Source organism: Macaca thibetana, chromosome 20 (assembly GCF_024542745.1).
Source record: "Macaca thibetana thibetana isolate TM-01 chromosome 20, ASM2454274v1, whole genome shotgun sequence".
NCBI lineage: Eukaryota > Metazoa > Chordata > Mammalia > Primates > Cercopithecidae > Macaca > Macaca thibetana.
The window spans coordinates 72,762,454-72,781,329 of record NC_065597.1 but is presented as its reverse complement, the minus strand read 5'-3'; the positions used below and the strand labels follow the sequence as shown (position 1 = coordinate 72,781,329).

Sequence of the window (18,876 nt, the reverse complement as noted above, 5' to 3'; positions counted from 1 at the left end):
TTTAACTTTTTTTTGTTTTTGTTTTTGATATGGAGTTTCGCTCTTCTTACCCAGGCTGGAGTGCAATGGTGCAATCTTGGCTCACCGCAAACTCTACCTCCTGGCTTCTAGTGATTCTCCTACCTCAGCATCCTGAGTAGCTGGGATTACAGGCATGCACCACCACACCCAGCTAATTTTTATATTTTTAGTAGAGATGGGGTTTCTCCATGTTGGTCAGGCTGGTCTCAAACTCCTGACCTCAGGTGATCCTCCTGCCTCGGCCTCCCAAAGTGCTGGGATTAGAGGCGTGAGCCACCGCGCCTGGCCTTAAATGTTTTTAAGTTATAAACATGTAAAATAAAATTCACCAATTAATAAGAAATATGATCAGAGTAGAAAGGAAATAAGAAGGACCAGTGGATTGAGGACTAGAAGGTAGCATCTTCTCTAAGTAATATTTTGGTCTTTTTTGGGAAAAAAAAAAAAAAAAAAAAAACATGTTTAGAAAGATAGTCTTTACTGAATTTGTTAATTGGATTTTGCTTTCTTTTTTTTCTTTTTTTTTTTTTTTTTGAGGCAATCTCCCTCTTTTGCCCAGGCTGGAGTACAGTGGCATGATCTCGGTTCACTTCAACCTCCAACTTCCTGATTTAAGTAGTTCTTCTGCCTCAGCCTCCCAAGTAGCTGGGATTACAGGTGGACACCACCACTCCTGTCTGATTTTTTGTGTTTTACTAGATGTTAGCCAGAATGGTCTCGATCTCCTGACCTTGTGATCCACCTGCCTTGGCCTCCGAAAGTGCTGGGATTACAGGTGTGAGCCACTGCGCCCAGCCGCTATAACTCTTACATATGTGTATATATTTATTCATTTATTTTAATTTTTTTTTCTTTCTTTCTTTTTTTTTTTTTTGAGACAGAGTGTCGCTGTGTCTCCCAGACTGGAGTGCAGTGGTGTGGTGTCGGCTCACTGCAACCTCTGCCACCTGGGTTCAAGCGATTCTCCTGCCTCAGCCTCCCGAGTAGCTGGGACCACAGGCATCCGCCACCACGCCCAGCTAATTTTCGTATTTTTAGTAGAGACAGGGTTTCACCATGTTGGCCGGGATGGTATGGATCTCTTGACCTCGTGATCCGCCCACCTCGGCCTCCCCGAAGTGCTGGGATTACAGGCGTGAGCCACCGCGCCTGGCCTAGTTTTTGTTTCTTAAGATGGGGTCTTGAGATGTCGCCTAGGTTGGCTTCAAACTCCTGGGCTCAAGCCATTTTCCTGCGGCAACGTCCCAAGTAGCTGGGACTACAGATACGCACCACCATGCCCAGTTATAAGTAATACTTTTTGTAAACACAACATTTTGGAAATCCTCTTGAATTTTTTTTTCCAACTTGGAAAAATTTCCAAATTCTTGTATGAAAACTGCCACCCGTGTGACTTTACCAAGGCAATAGGAACATTTCAGGAGCAACACCACCATCTTGTGGCCATGTCGAGTATTGCTGCTGAGGATTTAAATTGGCGCTTTCCCATTAAGGGTGGTCCTGCTTCATGCAATGGTCCTGCGGAAAGATTCCAGGTGGCCTCGGGTGGGGGCTTCCTACTCTCGAGAGGGATACAGTAGCAGACATGATTGAACGCAGTGTGTGCTACAGAAAAGGAAGTGTGTTAAAGGCATTAATTCAACAATGGAAGTAGTTGTGCATTTGAGTGGCAGGATTGGGGTAATTTAGTATTATAGTCTTAACATTCTGAAATGGTTTCTATATATTTTTAGAATATGATATTAGATCTTAGAAAATGTCACAACATATAATGCATGCCACCCCTTCTTTGATGAGTAAAGCAAACCCAAGAACAAGAAGCTTCTGCTGTTCAGTAGAGCGCCTGTAATCCCAGCATTTTGAGAGGCAGGTAGGTAACTAGAGGCCAGGAGTTCGAGACCCGGCTGGCCAAAATGGTGAAACCCCGTCTCTACTAAAAATACACAACAAAATTTAGCCACGCGTGGTTGCGGGTGCCTATAATCCCAGCTACTCAGGAGGCTGAGGCCTAAGAATCGCTTGACCCCAGGAGGCGGAGGTTGCAGTGAGCTAAGATCGCACCACTATACTCCAGCCTGGGTGACAGACTCTGTCTGAAAAAAAAACAGAAAAACTTTTTCACCAAGAGACCCTTGGAATGTGAGTCATTCTGACCGTTGTTTTTTGTGTTTGCTTTGTTGTTGTTGTTGTTGTTTGAGATGGAGTTTTGCCCTGTTGCCCAGGCTGGAGTGCAATGCTGCGATCTCCTGCCTCAGCCTCCCGAGTAGCTGGGGTTACAGGCATGCGCCACGACGCCCAGCCAATTTTGTATTTTTAGTGGAGACCAGGTTTCTCCGTGTTGGTCAGGCTGGTCTCGAACTCCCGACCTCAGGTGATCTGCCCGCCTCGGCCTCCCAAAATGCTGGGATTACAGGCGTGAGCCACTGCGCTCAGCCGCTCTAACTCTTATATATGTGTATATATGTATTCCTTTGTTTTAATTTTTTTTTCCTTTTTTTTTGGAGACGGAATCTCGCTTTGCCTCCCGGGCTGGAGTGCAGTGGTGTGGTCTCCGCTCACTGCAACCTCTGCCCCCTGGGTTCAAGCGATTCTTTTGCCTCAGCCTCCCGAGTAGCTGGGACCACGGGCACCCGCCACCTCGCCCAGCTAATTTTTGTATTTTTAGTAGAGACGGGGTTTCACCATGTTGGCCTGGGATGGTCTCGATCTCTTGACCTCGTGATCCGCCCACCTCGGCCTCCCGAAGTGCTGGGATTACAGGCGTGAGCCACCGCGCCCGGCCTAGTTTTTGTTTCTTGAGATGGGGTCTTGAGATGTCGCCTAGGTTGGCTTCAAACTCCTGGGCTCAAGCCATTTTCCTGCGGCAACGTCCCAAGTAGCTGGGACTACAGATACGCACCACCATGCCCAGTTCTAAGTAATACTTTTTTGTAAACACAACATTTTGGGAATCCTCTTGAATTTTTTTTTCCAACTTGGAAAAATTTCCAAATTCTTGTATGAAAACTGCCACCCGTGTGACTTTACCAAGGCAATAGGAACATTTCAGGAGCAACACCACCATCTTGTGGCCATGTCGAGTATTGCTGCTGAGGATTTAAATTGGCGCTTTCTCATTAAGGGTGGTCCTGCCTCCTGCAATGGTCCTGCGGAAAGATTCCAGGTGGCCTCGGGTGGGGGCTTCCTACTCTCGAGAGGGATACAGTAGCAGACATGATTGAACGCAGTGTGTGCTACAGAAAAGGAAGTGTGTTAAAGGCATTAATTCAACAATGGAAGTAGTTGTGCATTTGAGTGGCAGGATTGGGGTAATTTAGTATTACAGTCTTAACATTCTGAAATGGTTTCTATATATTTTTAGAATATGATATTAGATCTTAGAAAATGTCACAACATATAATGCATGCCACCCCTTCTTTGATGAGTAAAAGCAAACCCAAGAACAAGAAGCTTCTGCTGTTCAGTAGAGCGCCTGTAATCCCAGCATTTTGAGAGGCAGGTAGGTAACTAGAGGCCAGGAGTTCGAGACCCGGCTGGCCAAAATGGTGAAACCCCGTCTCTACTAAAAATACACAACAAAATTTAGCCACGCGTGGTTGCGGGTGCCTATAATCCCAGCTACTCAGGAGGCTGAGGCCTAAGAATCGCTTGACCCCAGGAGGCGGAGGTTGCAGTGAGCTAAGATCGCACCACTATACTCCAGCCTGGGTGACAGACTCTGTCTGAAAAAAAAACAGAAAAACTTTTTCACCAAGAGACCCTTGGAATGTGAGTCATTCTGACCGTTTTTTTTGTGTTTGCTTTGTTGTTGTTGTTGTTGTTTGAGATGGAGTTTTGCCCTGTTGCCCAGGCTGGAGTGCAATGCTGCGATCTCCTGCCTCAGCCTCCCGAGTAGCTGGGGTTACAGGCATGCGCCACGACGCCCAGCTAATTTTGTATTTTTAGTGGAGACCAGGTTTCTCCGTGTTGGTCAGGCTGGTCTCGAACTCCCGACCTCAGGTGATCTGCCCGCCTCGGCCTCCCAAAATGCTGGGATTACAGGCGTGAGCCACTGCGTTCAGCCGCTCTAACTCTGATATATGTGTATATATGTATTCCTTTGTTTTAATTTTTTTTTCCTTTTTTTTTGGAGACGGAATCTCGCTTTGCCTCCCGGGCTGGAGTGCAGTGGTGTGGTCTCCGCTCACTGCAACCTCTGCCCCCTGGGTTCAAGCGATTCTTTTGCCTCAGCCTCCCGAGTAGCTGGGACCACGGGCACCCGCCACCTCGCCCAGCTAATTTTTGTATTTTTAGTAGAGACGGGGTTTCACCATGTTGGCCTGGGATGGTCTCGATCTCTTGACCTCGTGATCCGCCCACCTCGGCCTCCCGAAGTGCTGGGATTACAGGCGTGAGCCACCGCGCCCGGCCTAGTTTTTGTTTCTTGAGATGGGGTCTTGAGATGTCGCCTAGGTTGGCTTCAAACTCCTGGGCTCAAGCCATTTTCCTGCGGCAACGTCCCAAGTAGCTGGGACTACAGATACGCACCACCATGCCCAGTTCTAAGTAATACTTTTTGTAAACACAACATTTTGGAAATCCTCTTGAATTTTTTTTTCCAACTTGGAAAAATTTCCAAATTCTTGTATGAAAACTGCCACCCGTGTGACTTTACCAAGGCAATAGGAACATTTCAGGAGCAACACCACCATCTTGTGGCCATGTCGAGTATTGCTGCTGAGGATTTAAATTGGCGCTTTCTCATTAAGGGTGGTCCTGCCTCCTGCAATGGTCCTGCGGAAAGATTCCAGGTGGCCTCGGGTGGGGGCTTCCTACTCTCGAGAGGGATACAGTAGCAGACATGATTGAACGCAGTGTGTGCTACAGAAAAGGAAGTGTGTTAAAGGCATTAATTCAACAATGGAAGTAGTTGTGCATTTGAGTGGCAGGATTGGGGTAATTTAGTATTACAGTCTTAACATTCTGAAATGGTTTCTATATATTTTTAGAATATGATATTAGATCTTAGAAAATGTTACAACATATAATGCATGCCACCCCTTCTTTGATGAGTAAAGCAAACCCAAGAACAAGAAGCTTCTGCTGTTCAGTAGAGCGCCTGTAATCCCAGCATTTTGAGAGGCAGGTAGGTAACTAGAGGCCAGGAGTTCGAGACCCGGCTGGCCAAAATGGTGAAACCCCGTCTCTACTAAAAATACACAACAAAATTTAGCCACGCGTGGTTGCGGGTGCCTATAATCCCAGCTACTCAGGAGGCTGAGGCCTAAGAATCGCTTGACCCCAGGAGGCGGAGGTTGCAGTGAGCTAAGATGGCACCACTGCACTCCAGCCTGGGTGACAGACTCTGTCTGAAAAAAAAAAACAGAAAAACTTTTTCACCAAGAGACCCTTGGGATGTGAGTTATTCTGACCGTTATTTTTTTGTTTGCTTTGTTGTTGTTGTTGTTTGAGATGGAGTTTTGCCCTTGTTGCCCAGGCTGGAGTTCAATGGCGCGATCTCCTGCCTCAGCCTCCCGAGTAGCTGGGGTTACAGGCATGCGCCACCATGCCCAGATAATTTTTTTTTTTTTTTTTTTTTTTTTTGAGACGGAGTCTCGCTCTGTCGCCCAGGCTGGAGTGCAGTGGCACAATCTCGGCTCACTGCAAGCTCCGCTCCGCCTCCCGGGTTCGCGCCATTCTGCTGCCTCAGCTTCCCAAGTATCTGGGACTACAGGCGCACGCCACCACGCCCGGCTAATTTTTTGTAATTTTAGTAGAGACGGGGTTTCACCATGTTAGCCAGGATGGTCTCGAACTCCTGACCTCATTATCCACCCGTCTCGGCCTCCCAAAGTGCGGGGATTACAGACGTGAGCCACCGCGCCCGGCCAATTTTGTATTTTTAGTAGATACCAGGTTTCTCCATGTTAGTCAGGCTGGTCTCGAACTCCCGACCTCAGGTGATCTGCCCGCCTCGGCCTTCCAAAGTGCTGGGATTACAGGCGTGAGCCACTGCGCTCAGCCGGTCTAACTCCTTCTTTTTTTTTTTTTTTTTTTTTTTTTTTTGAGACGGAGTCTCGTTCTGTCGCCCAGGCTGGAGTGCAGTGGCCGGATCTCAGCTCACTGCAAGCTCCGACTCCTGGGTTCACGCCATTCTCCTGCCTCAGCCTCCCAAGTAGCTGGGACTACAGGCGCCCGCCACCTCGCCCGGCTAATTTTTTGTATTTTTTAGTAGAGACGGGGTTTCACCGTGTTAGCCAGCATGGTCTCGATTTACTGACCTCGTGATCCGCCCATCTCGGCCTCCCAAAGTGCTGGGATTACAGGGTTGAGCCAACGCGCCCGGCCTCTAACTCTTATATATGTGTATATATTTATTCCTTTGTTTTAATTTTTTTTTCCTTTTTTTTTTGGAGACGGAATCTCGCTCTGCCTCCCAGGCTGGAGTGCAGTGGTGTGGTCTCCGCTCACTGCAACCTCTGCCCCCTGGGTTCAAGCGATTCTTTTACCTCAGCCTCCCGAGTAGCTGGGACCACGGGCACCCGCCACCACGCCCAGCTGATTTTTGTATTTTTAGTAGAGACGGGGTTTTACCATGTTGGCCTGGGATGGTCTCGATCTCTTGACCTCATGATCCACCCACCTCGGCCTCCCGAAGTGCTGGGATTACAGGCGTGAGCCACCGCGCCCGGCCTAGTTTTTGTTTCTTGAGATGGGGTCTTGAGATGTCGCCTAGGTTGGCTTCAAACTCCTGGGCTCAAGCCATTTTCCTGAGGCAACGTCCCAAGTAGCTGGGACTACAGATACGCACCACCATGCGCAGTTCTAAGTAATACTTTTTGTAAACACAACATTTTGGAAATCCTCTTGAATTTTTTTTTCCAACTTGGAAAAATTTCCAAATTCTTGTATGAAAACTGCCACCCGTGTGACTTTACCAAGGCAATAGGAACATTTCAGGAGCAACACCACCATCTTGTGGCCATGTTGAGTATTGCTGCTGAGGATTTAAATTGGCGCTTTCTCATTAAGGGTGGTCCTGCCTCATGCAATGGTCCTGCGGAAAGATTCCAGGTGACCTCGGGTGGGGGCTTCCTACTCTCGAGAGGGATACAGTAGCAGACATGATTGAACGCAGTGTGTGCTACAGAAAAGGAAGTGTGTTAAAGGCATTAATTCAACAATGGAAGTAGTTGTGCATTTGAGTGGCAGGATTGGGGTAATTTAGTATTATAGTCTTAACATTCTGAAATGGTTTCTATATATTTTTAGAATATGATATTAGATCTTAGAAAATGTCACAACATATAATGCATGCCACCCCTTCTTTGATGAGTAAAGCAAACCCAAGAACAAGAAGCTTCTGCTGTTCAGTAGAGCGCCTGTAATCCCAGCATTTTGAGAGGCAGGTAGGTAACTAGAGGCCAGGAGTTCGAGACCAGGCTGGCCAAAATGGTGAAACCCCGTCTCTACTAAAAATACACAACAAAATTTAGCCACGCGTGGTTGCGGGTGCCTATAATCCCAGCTACTCAGGAGGCTGAGGCCTAAGAATCGCTTGACCCCAGGAGGCAGAGGTTGCAGTGAGCTAAGATCACACCACTGCACTCCAGCCTGGGTGACAGACTCTGTCTGAAAAAAAAACAGAAAAACTTTTTCACCAAGAGACCCTTGAGATGTGAGTCATTCCGACCATTGTTTTTTTGTTTGCTTTGTTGTTGTTGTTTGAGATGGAGTTTTGCCCTTGTTGCCTGGAGTGCAATGCTGCGATCTCCTGCCTCAGCCTCCCGAGTAGCTGGGGTTACAGGCATGCGCCACGACGCCCAGCTAATTTTGTATTTTTAGTAGATACCAGGTTTCTTCGTGTTGGTCAGGCTGGACCAAACTCCTGACCTCAGGTGATCTGCCCACCTTCGCCTCCGAAAGTGCTAGGATTACAGGTGTGAGTCACCATGCCTGGCCCTGTTTTTTTTTTTTTTTTTTGGTTTTTGTTTTGAGACAGCTTCTCTCTCTGGCCCAGGCTGGAGTGCAGTGGCGCCATCTCGGCTCACTGCAACCTCCACCTCCTGGGTTCAAGCAATTCTTCTGTCTCAGCCTTCCGAGTAGCTGGGACTATAGGCACCTGCCACCATGCCCAGCTAATTTTTGTATTTTTAGTCGAGATGGGGTTTCGCCATAGTGGCTGGGCTGGTCTTGAACTCTTGACCTCATGATCCATGTGCCTCGGCCTCCCGAAGTGCTGGGATTACAGGCGTGAGGCACCGTGCCCAGCCAGGGATTGCTTTTCAGTAACCTTTCTGAGGTATAACTTACATACCATAAAATTTCTCCATCTAAAGTCTCCAATTCACTGCTTTTAATATATTCAGAAAGTTGTACAAGCATCACTACCATCAGTGTTAGGACTTTTTTTTTAGACAGAGTCTCGCTGTGTATCCCAGGCTGGAGTACAGTGACGCGATCTCGGCTCACTGCAAGCTCCGCCTCCTGGGTTCAGGCCATTGTATTGCCTCAGCCTCCGGAGTAGCTGGGACTACAGGCGCCCGCCACCACGCCCAGCTAATTTTTTGTATTTTTAGAGAGACGGGGTTTCAACCGTGTTAGCCAGGATGGTCTCGATCTCCTGACCTGGTGATCTGCCTGCCTCACCCTCCCAAGGTGCTGGGATTACAGGCATGAGCCATCGCGCCCAGCTAATTTTAAGACATTTTTATCACCCTAGAAAGGAACCCCAGACCCCTCAGCCATCACTCTCAATCTCTCGGTCCCTCCCAGCCCTAAGCATCTATCCGTCAGCTTTCTGTCTCCATAGATTGGCCCATTCTGGACAGTTGAATCGTGTGACACTGGATCTTTGTGACTGGCTGCGTGTAACGTGTATCAGAACATCATTTCTTTTTAATTTGCTGAGTAATATCCCACTGTTTGAATAGACCCACATTTTGGGTTGTGTCGCCTCACACAGAGGACTCTCTTCCCTGAAGGCCAGCCCCAGGCTGGAGCAGGTGTGTGTGAGGGAGATTGTGACTGGTGGAATGACCAAGCTGGTCCCACCTGCACGGTGGCTTCAGAGGAGCGTGATGTCAGTAGAGCTGGGGGCAGCCCGAAGGCGGCCGAGGTGAGAAGGAAGTGGCGCGCTGCACATTTGGGTGGCTGAGGGAGGGAGGAGTTTTTGTCAGATCTCCTGTGTCCTAAAAAAAAATAACCTAAGTACCTTGACAAGCCCAGTGGAAGTAAAAGAGTAGAGGTACAATAGCTCTGGAGACAGGGAAGCAAAACAGGGAGGGGTGCATCGGGGAGCTGGTAGACACCCTTCTAAAGCCAGAGGGAGGATGGATGCTCCCTTTCCCTGGACAGGGAAGAGGATGAGAAGAGCTTATAAAGGCATCCATCCTGTGCTTGGGAGGCTGAGCTGGGAGGATCGCTTGAGCCCAGGAGTTCAAGACCAACCTGGAAACATAGCAAGACCTTGTTGCTACCAAAAATTTTTTTAAATTTGAATTAAAAAACCAGGCTGGGCAACATGATAAAACCCCATCTCTACAAAGAGTACAAAAATTAGCCAGGCATGGTAGTGTGTGCCTGTAGTCCCAGCTACTCTGGATGCGGAGGTGGGAAGATGGTTTGAACCTGGGAGGCAGAGGCTGCAGTGATCGCGCTACCACACTCCAGTTTGGGCCATAGTGAAATCCTGCCACTAAAATAAAAAGCAAAAGGTGTCCATTCTGGCTGGGCGCAATGGCTCACACCTGTAATCCCAGCACTTTGGGAGGCCAAGGTGGGCAGATCATGAGGTCAGAAGTTCGAGACCAGACTGGCCAATATGGGGAAACCCCATCTCTACTAGAAAATACAAAAATTAGCTGGATGTGGTGGCACGCGTCTGTAGTCCCAGCTACTCAGGAGGCTGAGGCAGGAGAATCACTTGAACCCGGGAGGCAGAGGTTGCAGTGAACTGAGATCGTGCCACTGCACTCCCGCCTGGGCGACTGGGCGACAGAGTTCAAAAAAAAAAAAAAATCCATCCTAAATGGGTAAATTTTGAATCAGATAAAAATCATATGATTCTGAATCATAGAGGGATAACTTTAGTTACTAGAAAATCTACCTTGTATGGAGAACCTTGTTCACTGATAATGTTAGGGAAATGGGGTGTTTTGCGTATAGTTTGTTACAGATGGCTCGTGTGTGTGTGGTAAAATATACATGACGTAAAATTTACCATATTGGTCATTCATGTAAATTGCGTCCTGCAACCCTTGGTCTTTGTGAGCAGCTGCTCTCACTGAGCTCGATGTTGAAGTGTTCAGGTCAGTGGTGTACGTTCATTGTGCAGCCGTCACCACTGTTCGTCTCCAGAACCTTTTCATCTTCCCCAGCTTCTGCTTTGTCCTCGTGAAACATTCACTCCTCATTCCCCGGCCCCTGGCACCCCCATTCTATTTTCTGTCCCCATGAGTTTGACCGCGATGGGGACCTCATACAAGTGGAATCGGACAGTGTTTGTCCCCTTGTGGCTGGCATGTCATATGTTGCAGTTTTTTTTTTTTTAATGGTGAAAAGATATACATATATTTAGAATTAACTGGCTAGACTCAGTTTAGATGATCTCAGTTTTGTTGGCAACACCCAAAGCAACGTCATCAGGAGCCAGTTGAACACATGCCTTCTCTCCATCAGGCCGAATCGGGGTGTTGACTGTGGCCACATCCATATCCCAGAGCTGCTTCACAGCCTGTGTGATCTGGCGCTTGTGAACTTGAACATCCACAGTGCACACAGTGTGTTGTTGTCTTCTGTTTTCTTCGTGGCGGACTCAGTGGTCAGTGGAAAATTGATGATCGCAGAGTGGTCAAGCTTGTTTCTCCCGGGGGCTCTTCCGAGGATATCTGGGCTGCCTCTGGAGTCGCAGCGTCTTGGGCTGCCAGAAGGTGGGTGATCTTTTTTTTGGTGGCTGTGGACGCCTTTCAACCCTGCCTTCTTGGTCTCTAAAGCCTTCGCTTTGACTTTGGGTTTACGAGGGGCAGAGCTTCCTTCTTTGCTTTCGGCGCCATCTTGTGAAAAGGCTGCTTTATTTTTATTTTTATTTTTGAGATGGAGTCTCGCTCTGTTGCCCAGCCTGGAGTGCAAGGGTGTGATCTCTGCTCACTGCAACCTCCACCTTCTGGTTCAAGCGATTCTCCTGCCTCAGCCTCTCGAGTAGCTGGGATTAGAGGTGCCTGCCACCACGCCTGGCTCATTTTTGTATTTTTAGTAGAGACGGGCTTCTCTATGTTGGCCAGGCTGGTCTCGAACTTCTGACCTCAGGTGATCTGCCCGCCTCAGTCTCCCAAAGTGCTGGGATTACAGGGGCAAGCCACCACGCCTGGCCAGTGGAGATGTTTTAAAATGCATAATTCTCCTTTGCTGTCCCTTCTACTTCATATTTTTGTTTCCTTCGTTACTAGCCCTTTATATGCACCCATCTGGGGGATGTGGCATTTGTGTAGCGTAGCATGGCATTCGAGCTCACAAATGGTTTTATATCAGATATTTCATAACTGTTTGTATTATTCCATCTATCAAAAAGCCAGAATTGGCCGGGTGTAGTGGCTCACATCTGTAACCCCTGCACTTTGGGAGGCTGAGGCGGGTGGATCACTTGAGGTCATGAGTTTGAGACCAGCATGGCCAACATGGTGAAACCCCATATCTACCAAAAAATACAAAAGTTAGCCAGGCATGTTGGCAGGCAACTGTAATCACAGCTACTTGGGAGTCTGAGGCAGCAGAATAGCTTGAAACCCAGGAGGTGGAGGTTGCAGTGAGCTGAGATGGTGCCACTGCACTTAGCCTGGGCAACAGAGCGAGACCCTGTCTCAAAAAAGTAAAAAGCCGGAACCCACTAGAGTCACTTACTTGCCAAGCGTATCCGCTATTGTTGTATAGCATACGACGCATGATCTTACTGGCTTAAAATAATAGGAGTTCCCCGGTGATCAGGTTCTGTGGGGTCCCCCGGTTCCTTCATGTCTGCAGGCAGTTAATAGACTGCTGGGCTGGAGGGTACAAGGTGGTCTCCCCGAATGTGGTGGTGCCCTGCACGTGGCCTCTCCTACAGCTGCCTTCCCTGCAGACTCAGGGCCCTGGCCCGTGAAGTGTGGGAATGTGGACCCTGCGCTCCTGCCACACTGTTGGTCAGGCAAGCCGCCCCAGGCCAGTCAAGGTTCAGGCAGGTGGAGACAAAGCCCGGTTGCCAAGGGGCCTGTGGACTTTAATGGGCGGAGTGGTGCTGGGTCAGGATCTACCACCCAAGAGCTTAAAAGGGCAAGAGTGGGAAGGGGTCTTCAACCTTCCACAAGCCGATGGCCAGGGCCTTTTCTTGTATTGGAACTTTTTCCAGATGTGTTGAAGCACATGGGTCTTGGAAGCCCTGTAAACAGAAGTGGGAAGTGTTCGCCCGAGGGATTGGCCCTCCTGGTACCTGTGATTTCCTGGGGACGGAGCCTTAATGGAGTTAAGGAGCCACTCCCCTCTATGTTGTCCCTGGAACCGACCAGGCCTTCCAGAGCGGAATGTGGGGCCCCAGGCCAGGGAACTTTGGAGCAAAGTGGGAGACCCGTGGGAATTGGAACTGTAACATGTGAGGTGGGGGTGAGGACGCTAAAAATGTCAGGGGACTGCAGTCTCAATTCGAGGCTGAGGTGGGAAAGACCCCACCATCTGCCCACACTCGGTTGCCCCAAAGAGCCCACCCCACACCATGACTGCCCCTGACTGCCCCCAGGCTCCCACCCCAGCCCTGCCCGGTTCCTCATTATCTGCCCGTTCTGCCTCTCCAGGCACCCATGGTGACTTAGGGGTTCAGTTAGAGCCTCTGCAGAAAATCTAATTATGCTCATTCAAACAATAGAACAATTCTGCCCATGGTTTCCAGAACAAATTTAGATCTAAAAGATTGGGAAAAAATTGGCAAAGAATTAAAACAAGCAAATAGGAAAGGTAAAATAACCCCACTTATAGTATGGAATGATTGGGCCATTATTAAAGCAGCTTTAGAACTGCTTCAAACAGGAGAAGACAGCATTTCAGTTTCTGATGCGCCTGAAAGCTGTGTAATAGATTGTGAAGAAGAGGCAGGGACAGAATTCGAGAAAGGAATGGAAAGTTCACATTGTAAATATGCAGCAGAGTGTAATGGCTCGTGAACGCAAAATGTTGACTTAAACAAGTAAGAGTGATTTGCCTCAGGGCCTGGGAAAAAATTCATGGAACCAGGAACCACCTGCCTGTCTTTTAATTCAATTAGACAAGGCTCTAAAGAGCCCTACCCTGGCAAGATTGCAAGATACTACTCAAAAATCTACTACAGATGATAACGCCCAAAAGGCCATTGTAGAATTAATGGCCTATGAAGATACAAATCCGGAATGTCAATTGGCTATAAAGCCATGTTGACTACAATCAATTACAGGAGGTAATATATCCTGAATCATCAAAATTGGGGGGAAAGCTCCAGAATCACTGGGGCCATCAGAGTCTAAACCACGATGGCCAACTCTTCCTCCCGCGGTTCAGATACCTGTAACATTACAACCTCAAATGCGGGTTAGACAAGTCCAAACCCCAAGAGAAAATCAAGTAGAAAAGGATAGAGTCTCTGTGTCAGCAAAGCCAATCCAGACACGGTATCCACAGTATCAGCCAGTAGAAAATAAAACCCAACCGTGGCTAGCTTATGAATACTGGCAGCCAGCCGAGCCTCAGTTTTGGCCGCCTCCAGAGGTTCAATACAGATCTCAAGCGGTGTGTCCCACGCCAAATAGCACGGCATCATCCAAGCAACCCACGGCAGTGGTGGTTTGTCCATCAGCACCACAGGGCGCGGCACTGTATCCTCAGCCGTCCACTATGAGACTTAATCCACCAGCACCACCTAGTGGACACGGTAGCACACTGCATGCGGTCTTTGATGAAGTTAGAAAACGGAGGTCTTGAGGCATGGCAGTTCCTGGTAGTTTTACAATGGGTACTGGCCGGGGAAGGGGCTCCAGCAGGAGCACCTGCGGTGGCTAATGCTAGATATGAACCTTTCACCATGAAAATGTTAAAAGACATGAAGGAAGGAGTTAAACAATATGGACCCAACTCCCTTTATATGAGAGATTAGATTCCAGTGCTCAGCAGGAGTTGATGTAATTACAGAGTAAGTGAAGGCTTGTAATAGGACTGGAGGAGCCATGCATAAGGCTATGCTAATGGCTCAAGCAATGACTGGAGTCACTTTAGGAGGACAAGTTAGAACATTTAGGGGAAAATGTTATAATTGTGGCCAAATTGGTCATCTAAAAAAGAATTGCCCAGCTAGCTCAGTAGAGTATGCGACTCTTAATTTCAGGGTCATGGGTTCGTGCCCCACATTGGGTGCCAGGTGAAGGAGGCCTGCCCCTCCACACCTGTGGGTATTTCTCATCAGGTGGAGATGAGAGACTGAGAAAAGAAATAAGACACAGAGACAAAGTATAGAGAAAGAACAATGAGCCCAGGAGATGGGCACTCAACGTGCGAGGACCCACACTGGCGCTGGTCTCCGAGTTCCCTCAGTATTTATGGATCACTATTTTTACTATCTTGGCGAGGGGAGTGTGGCAGGGCAACAGGATGATGGTGGGGAGACGGTCAGCAGGGAAACATGTGAGCAAAGGAATCTGTATCATGAATAAGTTCAAGGAAAGGTACTGTGTCTGCATGTGCACGTAGGCCAGATTTATGTTTCGCTTTACACGAACATCCCAGTGTAGCAAAGAGTAACAGCAGTATTACGGCCAGTGTATCTCGCTTCCAGCCACTGGGCGATTTTCTCCTATATCAGAATAGAATGGATGGTCGGCTTTACACCGAGATATTCCATTCCCAGGGATGAGCAGGAGACAGAAACGTTCCTTTTATCTCAACTGCAAAGAAGTCTCCCTCTCACTATTCCTCCTCAGCACAGACCCTTCACAGGTGTTGGGCTGGGGGAATGTAATGTCTTTCCTTTCCCACGAGGCCACATCTCAGGCTGTCTCAGTGCGGGGAAACCTTGGACAATACCTAGGCTTTCTTGGGCAGAGGTCCCTGCGGCTTTCCACAAAGCATTGTGTCCCTGGTTAATCAAGAATGGAGAATGGTGATGACTTTTACCAGGCACGCTGCCTGCAAACATATTGTTAACAAGGCATATCCTGCACAGCCCTAAATCCCTTAAACCTTGATTCAATACACCACATGTTTCTGTGAGCACAGGGTTGGGGTTAAAGTTACAGATTAATGGCATCTAAAAGCAGAACAATTTTTCTTAGTACAGATCAAAATGGAGTTTTTTTTTTTGTGAGATGGAGTCTCGCTCTGTCGCCCAGGCTGGAGTGCAGTGGCGTGATCTCGGCTCACTGCAAGCTCCGCCTCCCGGGTTCACGCCATTCTCCTGCCTCAGCCTCCCGAGTAGCTGGGACTACAGGCACCCACAACCGCGCCCGGCTAATTTTTTGTATTTTTAGTAGAGACGGGGTTTCACCGTGGTCTCGATCTCCTGACCTTGTGATCCGCCCGCCTCGGCCTCCCAAAGTGCTGGGATTACAGGCGTGAGCCACCGCGCCCGGCCAAAATGGAGTTTCTTATGTCTTCCTTTTCTACATAGACACAGTAACAATCTGATCCCTCTTTTCCCCACACAAAAAGCCCCACCCCACACTGTGACTGCCACTGACTGCCCCCAGGACCCCCCCCCCAGCCCTGCCCGGTTCCCCATTATCTGCCCTTTCTGCCTCTCCAGACTGGAACCCATGGTGACCTGGGGATTCTCCAGACACCACCGCAGCCCCGTCCCCGACCAGCCGAGGCAGCAACTGCAACAGCTCGGGCACAAGGTGGCTGCCACATTGGTATCTCCCGAAGCAGGGGTGGCCTGGGGCCTCCAGGACAGGATAGGGACTGGGTCTGCCCGAGCCCAGAAAGGGCTTTCTGCCTCCCAGGCCAAGGTGCAGCACTGTCCTCTGGAAGGGCTCTGTGTGCGAGGCCCACGCTCCGGAGACAGGTGCCCGGTGTCCTGGTGAAGCGCGTGGTTTCCAAAAAGGTCCTAGCAAGTCCTTGGGCATCTGAGCAGAAACGGGTCTCAGCTTTCCGCCTCCCACAGTTGTCTGTGCCTCACTGTCGTCATCTATAACTGGATCAGTAAGAATGTCCTGGGCCGGGTGCGGTGGCTCAAGCCTGTAATCCCAGCACTTTGGGAGGTTGAGGTGGGCAGATCACGAGGTCAGGAGATCGAGACCATGCTGGCTAACGCGGTGAAACCCCGTCTCTACTAAAAATACAAAAAAATTAGCCGGGCAAGGTGGCGGGCGCCTGTAGTCCCAGCTACTTGGGAGGCTGAGGCAGGAGAATGGAGTGAACCCGGGAGGCGGAGCTTGCAGTGAGCCGAGATCCAGCCACTGCACTCCAGCCTGGGCGACAGAGAGAGACTCCGTCTCAAAAAAAAAAAAAAAAAAAAAAAAAAAAAAAAAAAAAAAAAAAGAATGTCCTGCCGTCATAATGTAGGGGCTGGAGAGGGTACTGGAAATGCAGGTGGAAACCCTTCTTCTATGCTCAGAACATGGGAGGCCCTTCGGTAGTGGCTGGGCTCTTAGTCCATTAGTCACTCTGATGGCCCCTTGTGGAGACTGTTTACTGTGCACATTTTCCAGATGGGGTTAGATGGGGGTGACATATCCAAGGCTGCCAGGAGAGGAACTGGCAGAACAGAAGCCTAGTTCCATCAGGGCCCCCGCCAGCCTTGGCTCCAGCGAGCAGTGAGGCAGCCCCATCTGCCCACCTCCCTCCCAGAGTGGTGTCTAGAGCCCCCCAAGGGCTTCCTCCACTGACGGGATTTTGCTTCCTTCCTTAGGACGGAACCGCTGAACTCCAGGTTGCTTGCCTGGGAGTAGGAGAAATCCACCTGCTGGGGGCTGAGCGTGGCCTGAGGGATAGGCCGTGGGTCCCGGGATGCCCCTGCCTGAGCCCAGCGAGCAGGAGGGTGAGAGTGTGAAGGCTGGCCAGGAGCCGTGCCCCGAGCCAGCCACGGATGTCGTCCCAGCAGCCCCCAGGAAGCCCAGGAAGTTCTCCAAACTGGTCCTGCTCACAGCCTCCAACCAAGATGAGGATGGGGTGGGCTCCAAGCCCCAGGAAGTGCACTGCGTCCTTTCCCTGGAGATGGCTGGCCCTGCCACCCTCGCCAGCACCTTGGAGATCCTGCCAGTCGAGGAGCAGGGAAGGGTGGCCCAGCCAGCCCTGCAGATGCCTGAACAGAAGTGCAGCAAGCTGGACACAGGTGAGGTGTGGCCTGCTGCCCCTGCCCAGCCACCCTGTGGGTTCCAGTGCTCACAGCAGGCCCTGCACACCCCACTTCTAGCACAGTGTCTTGTCCTTGCTCCCAGCTGAGCCTCCTGGTCTCTGATCCTGAGCCTGTCCCAGGCTGGTGTGAAGATCACAGTCAGGTACCAGGGCCTCCTGGAGCTCATGGGAGTTGCAGTGATGTGCAGAATTCCTTCAGCTCCCTAAAAACATCCACTACCACCCCCAAAATAAAAACCAGCCCTGAGAGTCTGGGCTTCTTGCTTGGGAGCAGGAGAAGGCACCCGCCACACTCAGAACCCCCACGTCCTCCCTGGCTCTCCTCTGTGCCTGCGACCTGGAGCTTGGCTTTAGGTTGGCTAACCCCGCCCTCCCCTTCCCCCAGCAGCCCCTCAGTCCCTGGAGTTCCTGAGGACACCATTCGGGGGCCGCCTCCTGGTGCTGGAGTCCTTCCTGTACAAGCAGGAGAAGGCTGTGGGGGACAAGGTGTACTGGAAGTGCCGCCAGCATGCTGAGCTGGGCTGCCGGGGCCGGGCCATCACCCGAGGCCTGCGGGCCACAGTGATGCGGGGCCACTGCCATGTGCCCGATGAGCAAGGCCTGGAGGCCCGGCGCCAGAGAGAGAAGCTGCCCAGCCTGGCCCTGCCAGAGGGCTTGGGAGAGCCCCAGGATCCTGAGGGCCCTGGAGGCCCAGTGGAGGAGCCACTGGAGGGGGTGGGCCCGTGGCAGTGTCCTGAGGAGCCAGAGCCAGAGCCAGAGCCCACTCCTGGGCTGGTGCTGAGCAAGCCAGCCCCGGAGGAGGATGAGGGACCCCGAGCCCTGTCACTGCTGAGCCTGCCGCCCAAGAAGCGTTCGATCCTGGGGCTGGGTGAGTACAGTCCACCCCCCTGCCATGTCCACTTGGGGCAGGGGACCCAAGGGCCCTTCCTGAGCCCAAATAGAAATGTGGGGTCCCACGGGGTCTTTTAAAATGTACTCGAAGCTAAAATGACTTTTAAAAATATAAATGTGGCCGGGCGCAGTGGCTCATGCCTGTAATCCCAGAACTTTGGGAGGCCAAGGTGGACAGATCATGAGGTCAGGAGTTCGAGACCAGCCTGATCAACATGGTGAAACCCCGTCTCTACTAAAAATACAAAACTTAGTGGGGTGTGGTGGTGGATGCCTGTAATCCCAGCTACTCGGGAGGCTGAGGCAGGAGACTTACTTGAACCCAGGAGGCAGAGGTTACGGTGAGCCCAGATAGCTCCACTGCATTCCAGCCTGGGTGACAGAGCGAGACTTCATCCTTAAAAAAAAAAAAAAAAAGGCCGGGCGCGGTGGCTCAAGCCTGTAATCCCAGCACTTTGGGAGGCCGAGACGGGTGGATCATGAGGTCAGGAGATCGAGACCATCCTGGCGAACACCGTGAAACCCCGTCTCTACTAAAAAATACAAAAAACTAGCCGGGCGAGGTGGCGGGCGCCTGTAGTCCCAGCTACTCGGGAGGCTGAGGCAGGAGAATGGCGTAAACCTGGGAGGCGGAGCTTGCAG

General features: G+C 50.3%; 1 protein-coding gene across 5 annotated transcripts in view; it reads left to right on the top strand.

Annotated features, from left to right (window-relative positions):
- Nucleotides 1-18,876, top strand: part of FLYWCH1 (FLYWCH-type zinc finger 1) — a 52,750-nt gene that overhangs the window by 9,813 nt on the left and 24,061 nt on the right. For 3 of the 5 annotated variants that reach the window (XM_050774271.1, XM_050774267.1, XM_050774269.1), the window contains exons 3-4: nucleotides 16,898-17,320; nucleotides 17,729-18,211. In XM_050774271.1, coding sequence (XP_050630228.1) covers nucleotides 16,996-17,320; nucleotides 17,729-18,211 — 808 coding nt within the window. In that variant the 5' untranslated portion in view covers nucleotides 16,898-16,995. The remainder of the gene's footprint in view (nucleotides 1-16,897; nucleotides 17,321-17,728; nucleotides 18,212-18,876) is intronic. The other 2 variants (XM_050774268.1, XM_050774270.1) reach the window with 1 other exon arrangement.